Below are 20,712 nucleotides of genomic sequence, written 5' to 3'. Positions count from 1 at the left end.
GGGCAAGGAGAGCGTGGCAGAAGCTCCCGGGTCAAATAAAAACGCTGACTGCATCACCTCAGCCGCCGAGGGTAGAAGCAGACTTTTCTCCTAATTATCCCCGTTAAACGTGTATCCTTGTGCATGGTAGCCAGAGCTTGGGACAATCCTTCTGTAATTGGGCCTTTCAGAGCTGCCTCTTATTCCAGAGCTACTTAATCCCTCTTGAGGACAGGCTTTCCTTTCACGAACAACTGCCTCTATTGCCATGAGATGAGAAGAACCACCAATTGGAAGTGAACAGATTTCTTACCCAAGATTCTGCAGAAGAATCCTGACCAGGGGTGGGGAGTATAGAACATATTTTCAAATTCTCACTGGCTACCGAATTCCTAGAGCTGTAAAGCCTAGATAAAGCCCCCATCATCATTGCCCCGAGGTAATCTTTAAACCTGAAGCCAAAAATGTCCCTAAAGTCTTCTTAAAACTACAATAATTTAGTGTAGCCGATAGGAAATGTCTGCCTTGAGCATGGTGCTCTTCTTTTCAGAACTATCTGACAACAGCAACTCTCAAAGTGAGGTAAGACCCTCAGGGGGAAGAAGAGCTGAGAAACACAGGCTGAGCGTGGTTGCTCCTCTCCAAAGACATGAAACAGGCCAGGGAGAAACTGCTGAGTTGGTGCATTTTTGCAGGATCGAGTCTCAAAAACATAATTAGATATTTAAATAGCATTTTTAAACAGAAGATAACATTCCCAAGAAGGCTCTAAAATGTTGCTGTTAGCTTCTTCCACAGACATGAAAATAACACCCTGGATGCCAACCAACAAGAGAGGCAGCTGGTTCAGAAAGCCCATTGGTCCTTGCTCTGAAAGCACACACTCAGGTTTGTGTTTGTCCACTACACACACAGACACACAGTTTCTCTAACTTTTTAAAAACAGGACTAACAGACACCGCAGCATGCCAGGGGATAGTAAGATTCTACCTCCAACCACAGTAGGGACACACAGGTGAGAGCGAGAGTGACCAGTGGCGAGGGAAGAGGACATCAGGAGTGACTCTAAAGGCGACAGGGTTTGGGGGGTGATGAGAATGTGCTGCAGGAAGATGGAAGGGGGGCTCGCCTAACATTGTGAAGGTGCTCACTTTAAAATGGTTACCTTTCATGAAAATAACAATTCATCAAGGGGTTACAAGGGTGGGAGGGTGGGAGAGGGTGGGGAAAAAAGAGGAGCTGATACCAAGGGCTCAGCGGAAAGAAAAATTATTGGAAATGATGATGGCAACATATGTACAAATGTGCTTGGTACAATTGATACATGGATTGTATGAGTTATAAGGGCCCCCAATAAAATGATTTATTAAAAAAATTTTAATGTGCATTTCACCTCAATTTTATTTTTTAAATAAAGTAACTTAATGCCAGGCGCCATTAGAGAAAATTCTGCAGGAAAGGCTTTCAATGTTTCTGAAGTGATTGTCGCAAAAGGTTCAATCATATACACTGCAAATGAAGAGGTCCTCTCACTGGCTCCAGTAACAATCACAAATGTCACTCTACCCTCTAGAGAGAAGGCATCCCCAAGCCTTGGGCAATACCCTGCCTGGCTCAACTGACTCCTTTCAGTCAGGGAGCTCTGAGCACATGTGACCTTCCAGAGCCAGTCCTGCCGGGGTCTATAGCCCTGGACTTCACCAGAAGCCCGGCTCTTCCCACCACTTGGCCCCACCCAGCTGGCGGGGAGTCTGGATTAGCTCCTGGGGGGGGGGGATGCAGCGGCTTCTGCTCCAACTCTACCCTTACACACTAGGGGGCTGCGCAAGCCACTTCAGCTCTCCAAGGCATCTCTTCCTCCCTTAGAAAATGGCATCTCCACGTCATAGGCTTTTTGTAATGATTAAAAAGAAATGGAGGCTCTCAAGGGCCAAGCACGGAGGGACATTCAGTACCAGCCAACCCCCTTTTCCCTCCCGTCAGCTGTATTTTGAAGCGTCAGCTGCTGTGCTGAGGACACAGGTCCTCCCATCGCTGCCCCTTCACTCACCTTCATGCCAAAGGTGAATATGGTAATGACGATTTTGAAGACGAGGGCCAGGGCCAGCTGCCACATGGCGGTGTACACCCCAATCCCAGCCGGCCGGTCGGGAATGTCGTCCACGGGCCTGGTCATGTTGGGGTCGTTGATGTAGTCACACAGTTGGGAGGACTCCAGGGCGCCGCAGTCGTTGAACAGCTCCGAGATGAGCTCGCTGGTGCTCTGGCGCGTGTAGGGATTGGGATAGGCGACGATCGCGGTGATGGCAGTCACCACGATGACCTCCAGCACCGGGTACTTCCCCAGCTTGGTGGTTTTGCGCCTCCGGCACCAGGCTATGTTACAACGGATGAAGAGGGTGCCCCACAACCCCCCGAAGACCCCCAGCAAGATGAAGGGGAAGAGTTCAGCCATGTACCAGGGGGTGTGATATTCCACGTAGAAGAGGACAAGGCGGCTGTTGCCAAAAGGGTTGATGGATCGCAGCGTGAAGGCTGCCACCAAGGCCGCGAAAAACGACCTCCACAAGGTCTTCAAGGGAAAGTAGTAACTGACCTGGAGGGACAGATGGAACGTTAGATGGAGCTCTGCTCAGGTGGACAGTATCAGACTCCCACAGGGCAATTCTACTCTCTCCCACAAGGTTACTCTGAGTTGTAGTGAGGTTCCGATTTGTTTCTGAGTCTCCAATGTTCTACATGCCACTTTGGGGAATCGAGAAGGGGGTCTTAAAAGCTCGTGAGCAGTCATCTAACCATTAGGATGTCTCCGTGTGAAGGAAAGAAGAGTGATGCCATCCCTTCAGCTCCCCCTCTCACCTCCTCCAGGCTGAAAAGCACACCTCCAATTGGGGCACCAAAGGCTACGGAGACACCGGCGGCAGCAGCGGCAGACAGCACCTACAAGGCAGTGGAAAAGTGAGTCCTTTCCTGCAAAGGACCAGGAGCGGGAAAGACGGGCCAGGGGGCTGCAGGTGGGAGCTAGGATAATGCACCTCGCGTCTTTTGCCCTCGTTCTTGCTGTACTTGGAGAAAAGGCTGCTGAAGAAGTTGCCGCAGCAACAAGCCACGTGCACCAGGGGTCCTTCCTTGCCAAGGCTCAGGCCAGAAGACACGACCAGCACCAGGGTGACGGTCTTGATCAGCAGAGTCCACTTGCCTAGGTAGCCCCGGATGATGAAGCCACTCAAAATGGTCTTTATCTGAAGGAGAGGGGGGAAGGAGTGGGGAAGGAGGCAGGAATCAGCCGCTTCAGTGCCCAGGCTCAAAAAAAAAAAAAAAAGACTTGCTGGAAAACCCATTTTTTCAAGCTTAGATGCACAAAATCAGGTGCAAACCAAAAAGTAAATCCATTTATTATCCAGCAATTCTGACTCTTGGTGCTTCTGAAGACGTTAGAGTTTCAGAGGCTGATTTTTCATAACACATCACCAGAACATTCTTCCAAACCACCTCTGGGTGAGCTCAAACCTCTACATTGGAGGTTTTCAGAGTACCTATTTAGGACTCCAGAAAAGGCTATTCTTGATTTTTATTTTGCTATATTTTATATGGTATAATATTGATAGAATTTCATTACCTTATAATGTTTATAACTTATATTTTATTAACAGAAAGCTTTCAAACATCCAATGAGAAGTAAATCTGAAGAATCCCTATCTTCTTCATAATACACGATGAAGAAGAAATTACAGAGGTTTCACTTCATTTATGGTGCTTTATTGTGTTCATGTTCCCTTTTGCTGTGTTGAGAAAAGACATACTTTGGGATTGAACTTCTATTGAAAGATGTCCAATAAAAAGAGATGGCAAGTAAAGTGAGCAAAGTGGGTCAAACAGAACTAATTTCATCTCACAAGGTATTGATGGAAATCTGTTTCTTAATTCAAGTCGAGAAAGACCGAGAGTGAGGGAAAGTGTGTGTGTGTGTGTGTGTGTGTGTGTGTGTTTGCACGCGCGCGTGAGTATGTGTATTCTGAGCCCCAGAAATCAATGCCATTATTCCTACAGGACCTTGAATAGCAAGGCTGCCTGGCTATAAGGCTTACTTTCAAGACCTTAACGACATCCTTCCTATAAGGACATGACATGGTCTTCTCACTATACTTGTTAGCCACCATCCTATTGGCCCCAACTCATGACAAGCTCATGTATGACGATATTGTCTTGTGATCCATCAGGTTTTCATGGGCTATTTTGCAGAAGTCGATTGACAGCCCTTTGTTTCTAGTCTGTCTTCAGCTTGGAAGATCCTTTGAAACCTGGTGGTTTCAAACAAAACAGATGGGGGCTCTCATTTCACGGCCACATATTTCGTTAGCCTTTAACTAATGGCAGACAAATAAGTGGTGGGTAAACTAGTCTTTAACTAGTTAGTCTAATTGAACCTTGTGCTCTGGGGATCTCAGGTCCCTTTATTTAAAAGGTGTTTTATTATGCCTGCCACAATCCTGACCTTTTTTTGTCACCTCAAATAGAATTATCTGTAATTTTTTGTCAGTTAGTTAATGTGGATGCAGACCCCAGGGTACAGTTGAAAAGCGTAATACCATTTAGAAAATTACAAGCATCTAAATTACCTGAGTCTTTGCCAGCTGTGACATGTGGTGAATGGAACAATGTAATAGGTATTTTTGTAATTCTCTAAAATGATTTTATAAAATTGCCACGACCAAATTAGGGGTTGGGAAGGCAAATTCACTCCCAGTAGATGCCAAAATCCAATCCCTTGCTTTCAATGGAATTAATAGAGGCTGGCCCAGCAGGATTTGAGTAGATGAATCGCAGTAGATTTGTGACTCTATGGTGTTAACTTTACAACCAGAATCTTCTCTGAGAAGCAGAAGAGGTGGAATCTTGTTAATGGCTTGTAACAGCAATTGAAAGAGCCACCTAAGACAACATGATTTCTTCCATAGTCAACAGCAGGGTAGAAAAGACACCAACATCCAGTTCAGCTTCAAATCCCCAAGTCCAAGCCAATATAACTGTTCACTTCCAGATGTCCTTTCTGCCCAGAAGCACTCTGCAAACTGGGAACGAGCAGGACTTTAGTTTTTTCCAGGCATCATTACTTGGAGGAAGGCCCCTTCAACTCTCCCTCCTCCTCTCCACTCAGGAAAGGATCTTAGAGATAGTCTGGCTTCTCCAGTACCTCTCTTCCCTCTGTGGAATTCTCTGCAGATAAAATCCATCATACGCGAATGCAGAGTTGAGAGGAAAGAGCCTCACTAGTACTTGGCTTGGAGAGCTGCTAGGATCCCAGCTAGTTTGTCTATCTTCGATCTTTTCTTGGTGGCATTTGCCCTGAAGCTCCTGTGTCTGGGGCCAGATCATCTATTGTAGCGACACGCAGATGCTGGTTTTGCGTGACTCCCCATGTGATACTGCATGAGTGTGGTCATTGATCCTTTGGTTTAGGGACTTTGTTAGAGTCTTCTTTAGGTTTTGATGACAAATCTCCTACCTTAGTGCTGCCCTGATACTGTTTCATGTCAAAAATACCTATGCAAGTTTCCTTAGCTCTGTTCTTCCTGTCTACCCATCCAGGCAGGGTTCTTCACCTTATTAGCTTGATCCTCCAACTCTCAGGCTATGACTTCCAGCTTCTTAGGGGAAAAAATTGTGCATGTCATTAGTTTTGTCAATGTTTCTGTGACTATATGAATTCATTCATTTAGCCTATGCAGCAAACCACCCCAAAATGTACTGATGGGAAAAAACAACTGTAGTCGATTCTCATTAGGTATCTTAGTGATGGTCCAGAGAGTTACCCAATATTGAACCAGCTTGTTCAACCTCAGCTGGGGAATGTTTGCCATTTTGTAGAGGCGCACGTCTGTGAATTACTTATGAATAATTTTAATGAATAGGTGAATTCAAGAATGTGAAAACCACAGATTAGAAGTAACTGTATTGATTTAGGTCATGAATCTGTGAGTTGGCAGTGAAGGCCAGAACCAGATGGGTGGGCGGTCCTTTCGGTGCGGGCTGGCCTGGGCTGTTCTTGCCTAGACTTGTCACACACCTGGAGGTGATGGGTGATGCATGTGGCTTAGTTGACGGAGGACTCTCTACCTGGGATGACCTAGTCTCCAGCAGGCTAGCTTATGCTTCTTCACAAGATGGTCTCAGGGGCCCAGTGTAGCAAGAGGACACACCTCAATGCAAGAAGCTTTTCAGGTCCCATGGGTCAAAGTCTGCCATGAAATTGAGCCCAGCTCAGAGTTTGTGGGGCCCCAGGGGATGAGCACTGGGAGCGGGCAGCACAGGGGCCACACTCACAGTGCCCAGCCTTTGGAACTCCACAGAAAAAGCAACAGAATGATGTGTGTGTGTGTGTGTGTGTGTGTGTGTGTGTGTGTGTGAGAGAGAGAGAGAGAGAGAGAGAGAGAGAGAGAGAGAGAGAGAGAGAGAGAGAGAGAGAGAGAGAGAATGAGAATTTCAAAAAACGGTTTCTGGTTATGCTGCTCCATCAACGCTTTCTGGAAAGCAGCTCAGTCCCTAGCCTTCCACCCCAGAGACCCTCCCAGGTTAAAAGTTGCATTTCAGGCAGTGGTCTTGATGGGCGAGGCCTCCTTCCTCCCCCTCAATCACACGGAGGTACTGCAATCCCGTCATGAGGCTGTAAGGTACACAGGGTGACATGCGCAGCATGGAGAATTTCAATGGGTGATGGAAGCTTGGCACTACAAGAGCAGAAGCACCAGGAAACTGCCCACCATCAACACCCCTTCCCTGGTCTTCCGCCACATGGCATCGCACAGCCCCAGGGCCTCGTACCCGATTTGCAAAGACAATACCTTCATCATCAGAAAAGCAACTGAGCCCAGCACTTAAGACTCCAGTGCCTGCTGCCCCTCCACTGTGCTCAATGTCCAGCGTTCCACCCTGGTGACCTCGGACAGATGACTTAACCCTTCTGGGCTTTGGTGACCTCACTTGCCAAATGGTGATGACCAGTCCTGACCCCCTTGGCTCACTGCAAACGTGGAATGCATTGATATACGTCCAGTAAAGTCCCAGAGAGTGCACACGATTCATTCAATGAACTGGTAATTGAACACTTTGGAGGTGCCTCAGAAAAAAGGTCTGGCAACCTACTTCTGAAAAGTCGGCCACTGAACACCCCCCCACCCCCACCCCCCACGGGGCCTAGTTCTATTATGAAACGCACGGGATTGCCGGGTGTCAGAATCGACTGGTGTTGATTTGGGTTGAAGTGCTCAAGGGTTAGAACTGGGCTTGGCAACACAATGCCACCCAAGCATTTGCTCTGCTCATCGCGTGGCCAAAAGACATTCCGTGACACTCACCTCTGGTATCCCCGAGCCGCAGGCGTAGGGGGCAAACACCCGCACCAGGGAGACAGCCAAAAAGGCAAAGAGCAACGCCCACAGGATGTACATTAAGTAATTCAGAATGTAAGCGCTGGCACCCTACAGGAGAGACACAGAACAAGAAGGAACCATGAGGCCTGCCCATCAGGCCCAGCCCTGGACGGGCCTGGGCAGGTTCTGTCCCCTCTGGGAGAAACGAAAAGGCCGCTAGTGGCTTTATCAGCTGCTGCTATTGCTATGGGCAACACACACAAACACAGGGCCGGGTGTTTCGCTAGGAGCTGTTGACATAGTGCTTCCACCAGGTGGGACGGAAATCGTGAATAATATTGGGTCGGGATCGCCACTGGCCCACAGTCAACAAAAGGTGAGAGGCAGAAAAACCGGTCTCTGTCGCCCAGGAGGATCAGTGTTGTCTGCGGTGAATGGGGTTTCTCTTCGCTTTCATGACATCTCTATGCCACCCACCCAGCACCCACCCCACAAAGGGCTCGCTCACCCGGGAGAGCTCCTCCGAGATGCCCATTCTCAGGCCCCAGCCCCAACCTACAGAGGGAGGAACTCCGGAGGTGGGTCTGGCAAAATGGGTCTGCGGCACAAGCCCTCCAGGGGTCTGTGAAGCCGGGAGCGTCCCAGAGGCAGTCATGGGAGAAAATTCCATCTTCTTCGGAACCACTCCTTGGGCCATTTATCCCCAAATCTCTGCTGCGAGGCGGAGCGTGTTCTGGCCTGAGCCCACTGTTCCTTCTCGGAGGCCCTTGTCTGCAGAGGAGACCACATTTCTCTGGGTCTCAGCTTCCTGCCGCCATCTGGATGACTCAGTGAGGGGCGGGGGGGGTGTCACTGAGGAGGCCCCGGCCATGTGTGGGAGCCTGTGAGAATGCACCAGCCCAGTCCGAGAGGTAGCGCTGGCCTTTCCAAGCACCTATTCACACGCTCCATGCGCGGGCATCGGGCTGAGAGAGAATTTTCACCCACGTCAAAATGGACTTGGTTCTGTTTTGAGTTTTGTTTTGTTTTTTTTCCCTCCTTGGTAGACTAGGAATAACTTGCGACCAGCGATTCTCTGAACCAAAATCTCCATCGTAAAAGCAGCTGAAAAGAAAGAGACGGCCACGTCGCCTCCAAACAGATCGCTGGGAGGAGCGCAGAAGGAAAACAGGTTTCCTGGCCAATCCCCGCCAGCCCCCTCCCATCCACCCAAGGGGAGCACTGATTTGGGGACGTCAGAGAGAGCACTGGGAAAGTGGGAGCGGTCAAGATCCCTGTCTACTTGGGAGATGTGAAGGAATTCCTTTTCAAGCCCACTGAGAAAGCGGTTTCATAAAAGGGTGGAGGGCACTCCAAATGCCCCCAGCTGGGCAAAGTCAAGAGGGCCAAGGAGAGGGGCAAGGAGGCCGGGGCTGCAGTCACAGGCAGCAGCAGTCCTCGCAAGACCCCTGAAAGAACTCCTGGCCACCTGTCCCATCCTCCCCTGGCTTCCCCATGGCTCAGTGGCCGACCGTCATGATGGCAGCAGCTGCATTTGGTTAGAAATGAAATCTTTTTCCAGAGCTACGCTTTTTCATGTCGCTTTCAAGGTTTAGGCTCCGGAAGACAAGGCTCCCGTCTGTGGTGTCCCACCCTATATGCTCCATGGCTGAAACACTGTCAGCACAGAAACAGCTTGAGTGTCCTCTCTGCCCAGGCAGGCACTGACAGTGGGTCACGTCAGCCACGATGAGCTACCACGCCACGCTCACAAGGATGGGGCTAATGAAACCACTGAGCATTGGCAAGAGTGTGGAGCTCACAGAGTCCTTAGCCAGGACTGGTGGGAAGGTGAAGTGGGGCCACTGTGATGGAAAATGGAGGAAATCTGCTTACCTGTGTGGATCAGCCATTCCACCCCTAGGTGTATACTCATCCACGCAAACACCTCTCCGTGGCTGTTCAGAGCAGCATTGTTCTCAATAGTGACAAAGTGGAAACCACCCAAATGCCCAATAAACAATAAACAAAATGTAAATAACGGCTTGGCTATAAAAAGGACTAGAGTCACCAAACCCCACTACGATGCTCTACGATGCTCTACGATGCTCTACGAAAGCAGACGGACGCAAAAAGTCGCACTGTCTCGGCCCACTGACAGGAATTGTCCAGGCAAGACAAGTCCAGAGAGTCAGCAGCTAGATGGGCCGGTGCCTGGGGCTCGGGGAGCAATGGAGAGTGACTGCGAATGCGGGTGAGGAATTCCTTTGGGGGTGACGAAAATGTTCTAACATTAGATCGTGGTTCAACATTGGAGTCACTAGAAACCACCCGATTACATACTTTCAACGAGTGAATCGTATGGCCTGTGAGTTAGATCTCAAAAAAAGTGCTATTAAAAAATAAAAGGCAACTTGTCTCCACAATTAGAAGACGTATCAATTATGTGCTCTTTCTTTCCGCCATAAAGATAAATGCAAACACCAGGCTTTCAAAGCAAAGCCATGTACACATGAAACAATGGGAACGAGTTTTCCAACAAGTTGCAGTAGTTGCATTCAACCTTGCATTCGAGACTTGGGGATCGCAGCCCAATGTATAACCACTAAGCCGTCCGGGATCCTACACTCAACACATCCAGCCCTGATCAAAACCATCAGCTGCCTCTCCCGCCTTTCTCTTCGTGTCCTAGGAAGGGGGAAAAAAGTCCCATGAGTATGAATCTGAGGACACTATGAGAGCAGCTAGTGGACGGTGACAACACAGACGTTCTGGAGCTGCCGAGCAGCATGCCAAAGCACACGAGGCCTGGTGCTTCCCTGCTGTGAGCCTACCCAGACACCCACCTCGGACTGATTCACCAGCAGCTCTGACCATTTCTGCCACAGGGGACACTTGTCCCTGTCCTCGAAAGTGGTCTCATTGGAAGTCCAGCAACACTGCTCGTGGCTGTACCAGAAGGCCGATAGGCAGACACCCTCCTTTAGATCCGTCATCCAGTCGACAGCAAGGTCAATGACGCCAGCCAAAGTGCCTGGAAGAAGGAGCACAAACCACTCAGGAAAATGGCCGCATGACGCCCAGGTCCAGCTCGGGAGCACGTCACCCAGGGTACTCAGGGTGCACTTACCTAGGGCACGTTGTGATTCATCTGCATGCAAGGCGCTTTAGCATCCACAGTGAGGGCAAAGCAGTGACCACCCAGGGAGGGCCCCCAAAGGCCTCAAGTGGCTGAAGTTCAGGTTTAGAGAGAGATCTATAGGTCTCTTCTCAGAAACCAGTGCTTTGGGAACTCATCTTTTTCAGACTCAGGAACAAGATTACATACACCAAAAGTGGCAGAACCCTCTCAGGCCTCGGGGGCAGGATCTGACCATCACCCACATTAATATTGCTGCAGGGAAACATGAAGTGGAGGCCTCACCTCTCCAGTGGCTTCAGCTCATTGAAAGTTTTGACACCAAATAACAACAGACCTTGGCAAAGTGTGGGGTAAATTTTAGTAGAACTTTCTGGAATTTTTGGAACTGTGGATAAAGACTTGTGGACCTACCACGAATTACCTTTAAATATAAGTAAAAATGGGATAAAATAGTATGCAGTTGGCCATAGAAGTCTAACTTCAGTCTATTTCCAGAAGAATTGATTGCAGCCAGTCCCTAAGGTAGGGGAGACCTTCAGGCTAATTTTCTACCAAGTGGTACTGGTCCTCATTACGCTCTCTACCCATCACCCCCAAACTCACCCACAAGACCTTCACTCCTTTATCTACCTGTCCTTTCAGAAAAAGCTACTCAGCTCGTGTCTCGGGTCCACCCCCCACCTCGTTCTAACAGGTCCTCTTTCTTCTCCTGGATCTTCACATCTCCCTTGCTGAAGGCGTCTTCCTGACAGCATTTCAACATGCTCTCATCCCACCCCCTGGCCCGGGACAACTGACAGCAGCAAGGCTGGGGAGAAGGTTCTGGCAGACTTCAAATTCCGAAGGATTCTGACATGTAGTCTAAAGGGCCATATGGCAGTGGAGGAGGGAAGTGGAGTAAATCAAGATAAACTCCGGGGTGTGGGGGTGGGGGGATCAGGCCGTAGTGATGGCCTTGGGGGAGAAGTAGGGACAAGTGCTTGAATGACGCTCTCTCTGCTGGGCTGATGATAGTTTCATTTGGTGCTGGATGTGATCACTGCAGGAACCCTGAGGGCATAGTGGTTATACATTGTTCTGCAATCCCCAAGGTCCCTAGTTCAAAATCACTAGCCACTGCTCACAGAAAGTTGGGACTTTCTACTCCCATAAACAGTCACTCATAGGGACGGTTCTACCCTGTCCTGCAGACTCCCTGTGAACCGGCATCAACTGGATGGCAGTGAGTTTAGAGTAATCCGTGTGAGTCACGCCATCTGGGGGGCTCAAAAGACAATAAACCGGGTGTCCAGCACTTCCCTTCAGCGGCATTGACTACCAGGGACGAGGTTAACAAGTTTTGCAAGAAAAGACCACAACTAGAAGATGACATTTAAACAAAGACCTGAAGAAGACGGGATGAGATGGGTCCGTCCTGAAGATATGCAGGAACAAGACTGCCCCCATCCCCCAACTGTCCCAGATGCTGCCACAGCCTGCTCTTTCATTTCTGATCCTATGGCACCACCTGCTGTCACTATTTGGGATTTAAAAAACGGCATTGTCGGCCTAAGCTCTCATTTGTGGTGCAACAGTGACACCCAGTGGTCATTTTCTAGTAAACACCCTGCAGGAGATGTCTCTAGGTCTCCATTGTGGGTGTCAGAAAATAATTGCCAGGGTGGCACTGTGGGTGACAGGCCAGGCAGTGGGACCCCTGAGTTATTCCCCCGAGGAGGGGGAAAGAGAATGAGACACAGCTACCCGCCTCTTTTATCAAGGTGCAACCAGGCAAAAGAACATTTTGGGGAAATGAAAAAGATCAGATGGTGTCCAGGGAACATTTTGTTTGGGGTAGCAAAAAACAGTGGTGCTGCTTGTCCAACATGCTGAATGTAATTATTGCCACTGAAACCTATATTTAAGAGACGGTTTAATGGTGAACTTTTTTATATACATCTTAACACACACAGCACAACCCACAGTGCCCCCCTTGGTTTTCAGTGCCATCCCATTCCGGCCTTCTCCCTATGGCTTTCTGAGACTGTAACTCTTTACAGGAGTAGAAAACCCGTCTTTCTTTCATTGAGTGGTTGGTGGTTTTTGAACCGTTGACCTTGAGATTAGCAGCTTTACGCATACCCACTATGCCACCAGGAAACCTGAGGTTAAAGGTCACAATCCAGATTTGTTCCAGAAAGTCCAGTCTGGCTCTGAAATAAACCTAAATAGCTACGCTGAGTTGGTGAGTCCAGCAAGAATCCAGGTTTCTTCGTCTGCCCTTTCTTTCTACTTCCTAGGAGCCAGAAGCAGCAATACATATAAGATTCTCTGTATCTATTCTAAATAAGAATCTCAAAATTCACAGCACCCTCCCTACCACAGCTACCTCCAATCAGTCAAGCAAAATGGTGGGGAGTGGGTTAGGGTCGTCTCCTTGAGAGTTCGGCCTCCTCCCTTGTGGCGGCCATTCTCTAGTCCACTGGGGAGGAAAGGACAGACTCTGAGAAACTCACAGTGGCTGCTAGCAGTAGTCGGTAAGCATACTCCTTCCCAGCATCCCTAACTGCCACTTTATAACACCCCAAGCGGGGCAGAGCCCTTCCCTGGCCACGAAGCTCCCCTGCCCCTAATATTGTCTATGGACCAAACTAGAAATAGCTCAGAAATCTCCATCCTCCGTCATCATAAAACGTACAGCCTTCTCATCGCACTGACTGGATTCTGCTGACTTATAATGAAGCCTCTGGTAGCTTCTCCGCCTGTAAGTATTATGCTGTCACACTGGAGCATCTTTATTTAAGGGAATCTCCTTAGCATGCTTACAGGTTCTATTCTTAAGCGTCGACCTTTAGAGCCTCTTAAAAAGCGCGAAGTTCAAGAAACGGTCTGCATGAGAAACGCATGTGATTTGATAAGAAAAGAGCAGTTTCCTCATCTTATATTCATCCAGTCATTCCAGAAATGATTGTGCCTAAATGTGGCACTGAGATTAGAAAAACAAGAGATGCACCAAACCAAAAACCCAACTCAAAGTCAGGAAGTCAATTTACACTCATACCAGCCCTCCAGGGTCAGCGTCAACCTGCTCCATTGGGTCTCCAAGGTTAAAAATTTTAACAGAAGCCGACTGCCTCGTCTTTCTCCCACAGAGCGGTGGGTGTCAGTCAACTGCCAGTTTGGCAGGGAGTCGTCTACTGCCTAGCCCACAGTGTCACCAGGGCTTCTTCAAAGATGGAAAGTTTCTGAGAAGGTGAATGATTCATCGGCCAGAGATATCTTCCCTGAGCCAACCTTGAATCTGGGGGGAGGGGGGCAGCCATTGAGTCAATTAGGGCTCATAATGATCCTATAAGGTTTCTGAGGCGATCCATCTTTAAAGGAGCAGAGAGCTCATTTTTGCCATGGAGCAGTGGTGACTTTGAACTACTGACCTTGTACATGGTTCTAATTCATTCTAGGAGTACTAAAAAGAGCCATTGGTGGCTATTCAAAATTTCCTACGTTGTGTTATCTTCTACATAACCAAGGACTAGAGAACGTAAACTGTAGTGATTTCAATAAAACTTAATAGGGTATGAAAAACAAGAACTAGAAGAAGAAAACGAAGCAGGGGAGGGGGAGGGTAAGGGAGGAGGAGGAAGAGAAGAAGAAGAAGAAGAAGAAGAAGAAGAAGAAGAAGAAGAAGAAGAAGAAGAAGAAGAAGAAGAAGAAGAAGAAGAAGAAGAAACACTTGTATTAGGTGAAGAGATCAAATATCACTCAATAGTTATAGCTTTCCAGACAACTTGATTTACTGTGTCACAAGCCTGTCCTATGGATGAGATATTAAACAGATGTTCACATGTCTGACGCCGGTGGTGTAGTGGTTACATGTTGGGGTGCAATCCGTGAGGTTGGCAGTTCAACATCACCAGCAGCTCTGGAGAAAGACTGAGCTTTCTCCTCCTGTAAGCAATTACCCTCTGGGAAACCCACAGGGGGTTGCTATGAGTCAGCACTGACTCAATGGCAGCGTGAGTTGGCGCTGAGCTATTTCAAGCAACAAACCCTTTGGATGAGGCTGAAGCAAAACACTCCATCTTCAGAATGCCATCCCTGTCCGTTGGGGATCAGGGAATCGACATACCAGCTGTGGCCACCGGAGCACTGTAGACCCTACGACGCACCTGCCAGCAAGCCAATAAGCAGCATCACCACCCATCCGGACCAGGCATCCAGCAAACTCTTGATGAACTCCCATATGGACTCCTTGCTCTTACTGGTTATCTGAAAACAAAGTAGACAGAGCTGTTGGTCTGGACACATCATTTCCATGCATGTGTCCTTCCTGAACCCATTTCCCTTCTCTCCAGCCACATTTCTCTGCCCACAGCCAGACCTTCTTCCTCTGTCTCCTCAGCTAACATCACGGCTTCCAGTTTCTCCCTTTGCAATGCATCTTTGTTATAGGCTGTGGCCTTTGGGATAAAACACCCACTTGGCCCGATGGCCTGGTCCTCCCTCGTGTAGCCCCATCATCCATGCCTCCAGACTAGTCTCCACTCCTGTCTTCCATGACCCTCAAAGTTCCAGTATCCTTCTCCAGTGCACCATTTTCTGTCATCCCTCTGTGACTTAAACAGGGCCATGCTTGCTGTGGAGAATCCTTTCCCCTTTCTCTGTCAAAGTCTTAGACATCCTTCAACCCCCAACTAACATGTCATCTTCGACCCATGCCTCCTATGTGATCTCTCGCACTTGGTACATAACTGGATGGTGACCCATGAAAATACAGTGACTGCACAGTGTCAGGTACTTGAATCTGTGCCTACACACACACAAACACACACACACACACACACAACCTCATTTAATATTTGTCTATCTTTAGAGGTGAGAAAACAGGACCCAGAAATAGCATCCCCAAATGTATCAAGATATAAGGGTCACAGGCAGGATTTGGCCCAAGGTTTATCTAGTTTCAGTGTTTCCTCATTGTCCTCCACACCACTCGTCCTCTTTATCCCCCGGCCTCCACCCAGAGGACATGGTATTACTCATCTCTCCGCCTTTCCCACTCTCCCTTCTCTTCTTTAAACCTAACCCAGTGCATGGCACAGATGTAGCCATCGATCTCCCTCAAAAGACGCTGTTAAATGCAAACTGGGTACAGCTATTTGAAGAGTCCCTTTCAATGTGTCTTCGATGGATACTACATACCTTTCGATGTCGGTCAGTGTCCCGGGACTTCTCCCGAAGCCAGTCGATGGTGTGGAAGTCCTCATATGTCCCCACATCAGGGAACGGCTCATCAAGAAAATCCATCAGGTTCCCAGAGCCACTCATCGCTCCACCATAGACCATACTAGTCACACCTGGAAGAGCAAACGGGTGACGATCAAAAGCAGCAGGAGAGCCACATTGCCACGACAGAGGATCCATGAGCTCGATTGTCTTCTGTAAGAAAAAAAATGCCAGCAGAGGCCTCTCTGTTGGAATGCAATATAGCCAATTGTAGAAGCAAGAAACAACTTCACATTCTACAAGCATAAAAATCAGGGGGTTAGGATTGTGAATGAAGTTGGGTCATACCACTCACAATTTATGCAACTGTGTAGCCAACTCAATCAGAGGCGAACCACCCAGGAGGCAGCCCACATGGTTATTATCATGGATCTTAACAATCAATGCCACGGAAAAGGAAAATGTTGCTAAGGCTTGAATGAGAGGCTAGCAGTCAAGGCAATCTACAGATGGCACTCGCTACCAGGGAGGCCAGCACAGAGATGGGCAAGGGAGGCAGGCGGGATGCCGTGAGCCAAGAGCCAGGTGAAGCTGGCAGCACACTGCTCTGGGGATGTAGGAGCCCTGGATGTAGGTGTTCATTTTCAATTTGTCCTTACAATAGAGTTAAAAGACCACGTGTCTCAAGGTGGTGACATAATTAGGAAATGGAGATAGTGATGGTTACACAACCTGATTGATGGAACTAATATCACTGAATTACATTTGTGAAAAATGTTGAATTGAGAAATGGTTTGTGTGATATATATACTATAATAAAAATTTTAATCCAACTAATTTTTGGACTAAGGTTGTTAAGTCCATCCAAGGGGCTAAGAATAGTTGCGTGTGTGTTTGTTTTTACACTAAATGGTGCTAAGATAACTGGCAATCCGCATGCAAAAGAATGAGGGTCAACTCCTACCTCACACCAAAAATGAACTCAAAATAGACCAGTGACCTCAATGTAAGATGTAAAAGGAAACCTTAGCAGCAATCCTTTAGAAATGTATTCTTGGCGGTGGATCCTTAAATAGGACATGAAAAGCCCAAGGCACAAAAGAAAAACAAGGCAGATAAATTGAATGGCAACAACATCCAAGGACATGATCAAGAAAGTAAAGAAAGCCTACAGACAGGGGAGACTATTTGGGAAGCGTATCTGATAAGGGTTTACATCCAGAGGTATGAAAGGAACTCCTACAACTCTGGAACAAAAAGGCAACTTCCTTTAAAAATGGGTAAAGAGCTTGAGTAGTTCCTATCTCAAGAGGAGATACAAATGGCCAAAGTGCAGTTGAAAGGATGCACATCATTAGTCATTAAGGAAATGCAAAGCAAAACCACAGTGAGCTACCACAAGGAAGGCTATTATAAAAAAAAAAGCAGTAAGTGCTGGCAAGGATGGAGAAGAGTTGAACTCACATCCAGAGCTGGTTGGATGGTCAAACGAAGTCATCACTGTGGAAAACACTTTGGGGGTTTCCTGAAAAGTTAAAGAAAGACTTACTCTATGACCCCAAAATTCTACTCCTGAACAGATAAGCGATGTAGTGGTTATGTGCTGCCTGTGATCTGCATGGTTGGCAGTTCAAAATCACCAGCAGCTTCGCAGGAGAAAGACTGGGCTCTCTACACCTGTAAACGGTTGCCGTCTCGGAAGCCCACAGGGGAGGGTGTTACGCGTCTACACGGACTTGATAGCAGGGAGTTTGGTTTGGGTGACATATGAGTACGCCCCAGAGGCTTGAAAGGACACTAGTGTTCACTGCAACGCTCTTCACAGTTGCCAAGACGTGGAAACAACGCAAGGGTCCCTCAACAAACTGTGCCGAGGCCATCCATGCAATGGAATGTCGCCCAGGCAGAGAAATGAATGTGACATGCTGCCACTTGAATGAAATAGGTCAGACTGACTTCCATCGAGTCAAGTCCAACCCATAGAGACGCTATAGGACAGGGCAGCTTTATCTGTGGGTTGTGGAAACTGTAAATCTTTATGGGAGGAGAAAGCCTTGTCCTTCTCCCAAAGCCAGACACAAAAAAACAAATATTGCATGATCCCACATATATAAAAAATCCAGAACAGGAAATTCATAGAGACCAAAGTTATCTAGACTAACTATCTAGAGGCCCAAATATCTACAAGAGGCAAATGCAGAGAGACCGGCTGGGCTGAAGGGAGGAGTTGTTAAGGCTTTTGAGGGATACTGAGTTTCTGCTTGGGGGAATGGAAATGTTTGGGAACTTGATCGTCACGAGGGCTGCACCACATGGCAAACTTAAAGTCACCAAATCATATACTGAAAAATAGTTAAAAGTGCAAATGCTTTATCATATGTATTTCTACCACACTAACATTTGTACACAGGGTGTCCTCCTGCTCTCACAGACCATCCCACCCCCACTCTTCTGCCCTGCCACCCAATCACAAATGAACCCTTTCCCCAGTGAGCCTGCCCCCAGAGCCCCATTAATAAAGCAGAGAAGGGCTCATTGGAGATGGCAAACAATGCCGGGTAGCAGGACCCTAGCCCGCCACCTGTAAGAACCAAAGTCCTGCAATGACCCCCCAAACCAAAACCCTGCCCACAGCTGCCACCGGGTTGACTCACTGATCCTCCATAGCGCGTCCCAGGCTGTAAATCTTTATGGGAGCAGATAAACTGGTCTTTCTCCCAAGGAGCAGCTGGTGAATCTGAACCACCGACTTCAAGGTAAACAGTCCAGTTTACCCAACAGCGAGCGCTCCAGGGATCCTTCGCACAAGGACGAGCAGCTGGACGAAGTATAAACTACAAGTCACTCTGGCAAAGAATGTGGGAATGACCCTGATGAGGGAAAGCCCCTCAGTCTGAGGGGCACAGAGCTGAAGGGCGATTGGCCTCTCTTTGGAGCAGACACTTCATCTCATGGCTCTCAGGCATTTTTGTATCAGGAGGCCTTCTCCGAAGCCTGCTGGAACCACATGTTTCCTCAAATCAACAACGTTTCTCTGGGCCAAGTGGCACGCTCAACTCGCAAGCAACGAAGTGACCGAGCCATTGGCCTTTCATGCGGCTCGGCTGCTTTTACACGTTCGCAGGCCCCTGCGCTGTGCTAGCCCCGCACGCGTGTACCAGGAAGGCATCACTGCCTACGCCAGTAATGAGCAAGAACAGACAGGAGGGAGTCAGCAAAGACTGGGACCGTCTCTTAAGATTTGTGAGACAGGAACTCTCTGGTGGGAAGAACCACCTGGCAGCCTGTGGATGCCCACTGGAGAGCCAGCAGCCAAGGAGAGCAGAAACATGGGCAGCCATCGTGCCCGGAGTCTAACCAAATCGCCATCAGCAGTCCAGGCAATAATAACGGAAGCAAAGTCACCCCAGAGACCAAACTCTCCCGGGGCAGTTACCCACAGAATCGCGAGAGCAACTTGACTTAGGCTGGGAGGAGGCACCGGCACCACTGTTGAGGCTGGTCTTAAGGCAGCGGTTCTCAACCTGTGGGTCGCAACCCATTCGGGGGTCAAAAGACCCTTTCACAGGAGTCACCCGATTCATCACAGTAGCAAAATGACAGTGATGAAGTAGCAACGAAAACAATGTTATGGTTGGGGGGGTCACCACCACATGAGGAACTGTGTGAAAGGGTCCCGGCATGAGGAAGGTGGAGGACCACTGTCTTAAGGGATGAGGAGAAGAGACCATGTGAGCCTCTGAAGGAGAGGAGGCAACTTCACTAACTCCAAGTTAGAGAGAAAAAAGAGTGTATTAGCTGACACAGCAACTCGAGGTCTTATTGCAGTCCTGTCTGAAGTCGCAGAAGGCAGAGACTGGCGACTTTTTACTTTGGAATTCACACCCCAGGGGAGTCCCATGCAGATGTTTCACATTAACTCGGGTTTCAGGATAATCACGGGATGCAACTGCTGACCGTGGGCAAACAGACCGAAAATACTTCAGTCTTAGGACAATCCCAGGATATCTCTGTTGACTAATCAGATAGCAGGAGTTAGCCTTCTGGCTACCAACAATCAGGTGAGGCAAGCGAGAGACATTTATGAGGGTGAAGCAATCTTCAGTGTCTTAATGATTCTCAGCGTTATCAGGCCCTCTCAGGAGATATGGCAACCAACCTGTTTTTCTCTGAGCAATACAGAAAGTCATAAACATTCCAAAGATCCAGAGATGGGGGACAAGGAAAACATGGCCTAAGTTAGGCTAATTAGAGCAGGTTTGATTCCAACAGAAAGGACCAGGGAGTGGCACAGAGCGCGGGAAAATGGAAAGAGCTGGAGTGTCTTAGTCTCAATTCTGCTGTAGCAGAAATGTCATGGGTGGCTTTAATAAATGGAAATTGCTTTTCTCACTGTACGGGAGACTAGAAGCCCAAATGCCAGGCACTAATCCCAGGGAGAAGGTGCTATGTCTGCGCGTAAAAAAAAAGAGAAACGCCACCTTCTCCAGCGGTGGGAAATCTCCACGTGGTATCTCCCCTTCCCGCATACCCGCTTACTTCTCGCTCTAGTGCCCAACCTGGCTCGTTTGATAGCAAACAGTGATGGGCTGAAGGCACGCTCTACACTGATATGGCTCCAGCAATGAAACAAAGAAAACCCTGTTCCCAAACTGGATTAGAAACGCGGGTGTTAGGGTGGGGGTTCCAGCACTTTCTGCAGGAAGGACATTGTATCAATCCTTAACAAGGAACAAAGGACCAGAAGCCTCTCAGACATACAGCAACGGCCGTGGACTCCACGAAATTGTTAGCGGCAAAATAAGCTTCACTGCAAAATCAAACAACAAACTCACTGCCACTGAGTCGATTCCGGCTTGGAACGACCCCATCGCGTAAAGTAATACTGTCCCTGTGGATTGCCGAGGCTGACGTTTTTACAGACACAGAAAGCCTCTTCTTTCTCCCACGGAGCAGCTGGTAGTTTGGAGCTGCCTTTCTGGCTGGCAACCCAAAGTATAACCCACTATGTCACTAAACTGCACCTCAGCAAATTTG

The 20,712-nt window shown here is 48.4% G+C and overlaps 1 protein-coding gene across 1 annotated transcript in view; it reads right to left on the bottom strand.

Moving 5' to 3' along the window:
• Positions 1-20,712, bottom strand: part of CLCN4 (chloride voltage-gated channel 4) — a 57,911-nt gene that overhangs the window by 18,302 nt on the left and 18,897 nt on the right. Inside the window, exons 3-9 of the mRNA XM_075538836.1 lie at positions 15,652-15,806; positions 14,619-14,718; positions 10,175-10,362; positions 7,335-7,457; positions 3,015-3,221; positions 2,839-2,919; positions 2,030-2,575 (exon numbers count right to left, since the gene is read on the bottom strand). Of these exons, the coding sequence (XP_075394951.1) occupies positions 2,030-2,575; positions 2,839-2,919; positions 3,015-3,221; positions 7,335-7,457; positions 10,175-10,362; positions 14,619-14,718; positions 15,652-15,795 (1,389 nt within the window). The 5' untranslated portion in view covers positions 15,796-15,806. The remainder of the gene's footprint in view (positions 1-2,029; positions 2,576-2,838; positions 2,920-3,014; positions 3,222-7,334; positions 7,458-10,174; positions 10,363-14,618; positions 14,719-15,651; positions 15,807-20,712) is intronic.

This window comes from Tenrec ecaudatus, chromosome X (genome assembly GCF_050624435.1).
Source record: "Tenrec ecaudatus isolate mTenEca1 chromosome X, mTenEca1.hap1, whole genome shotgun sequence".
Lineage (NCBI taxonomy): Eukaryota > Metazoa > Chordata > Mammalia > Afrosoricida > Tenrecidae > Tenrec > Tenrec ecaudatus.
Note: the sequence above shows the minus strand (reverse complement) of the source record. Positions and strands in the feature narration are given on the sequence as shown.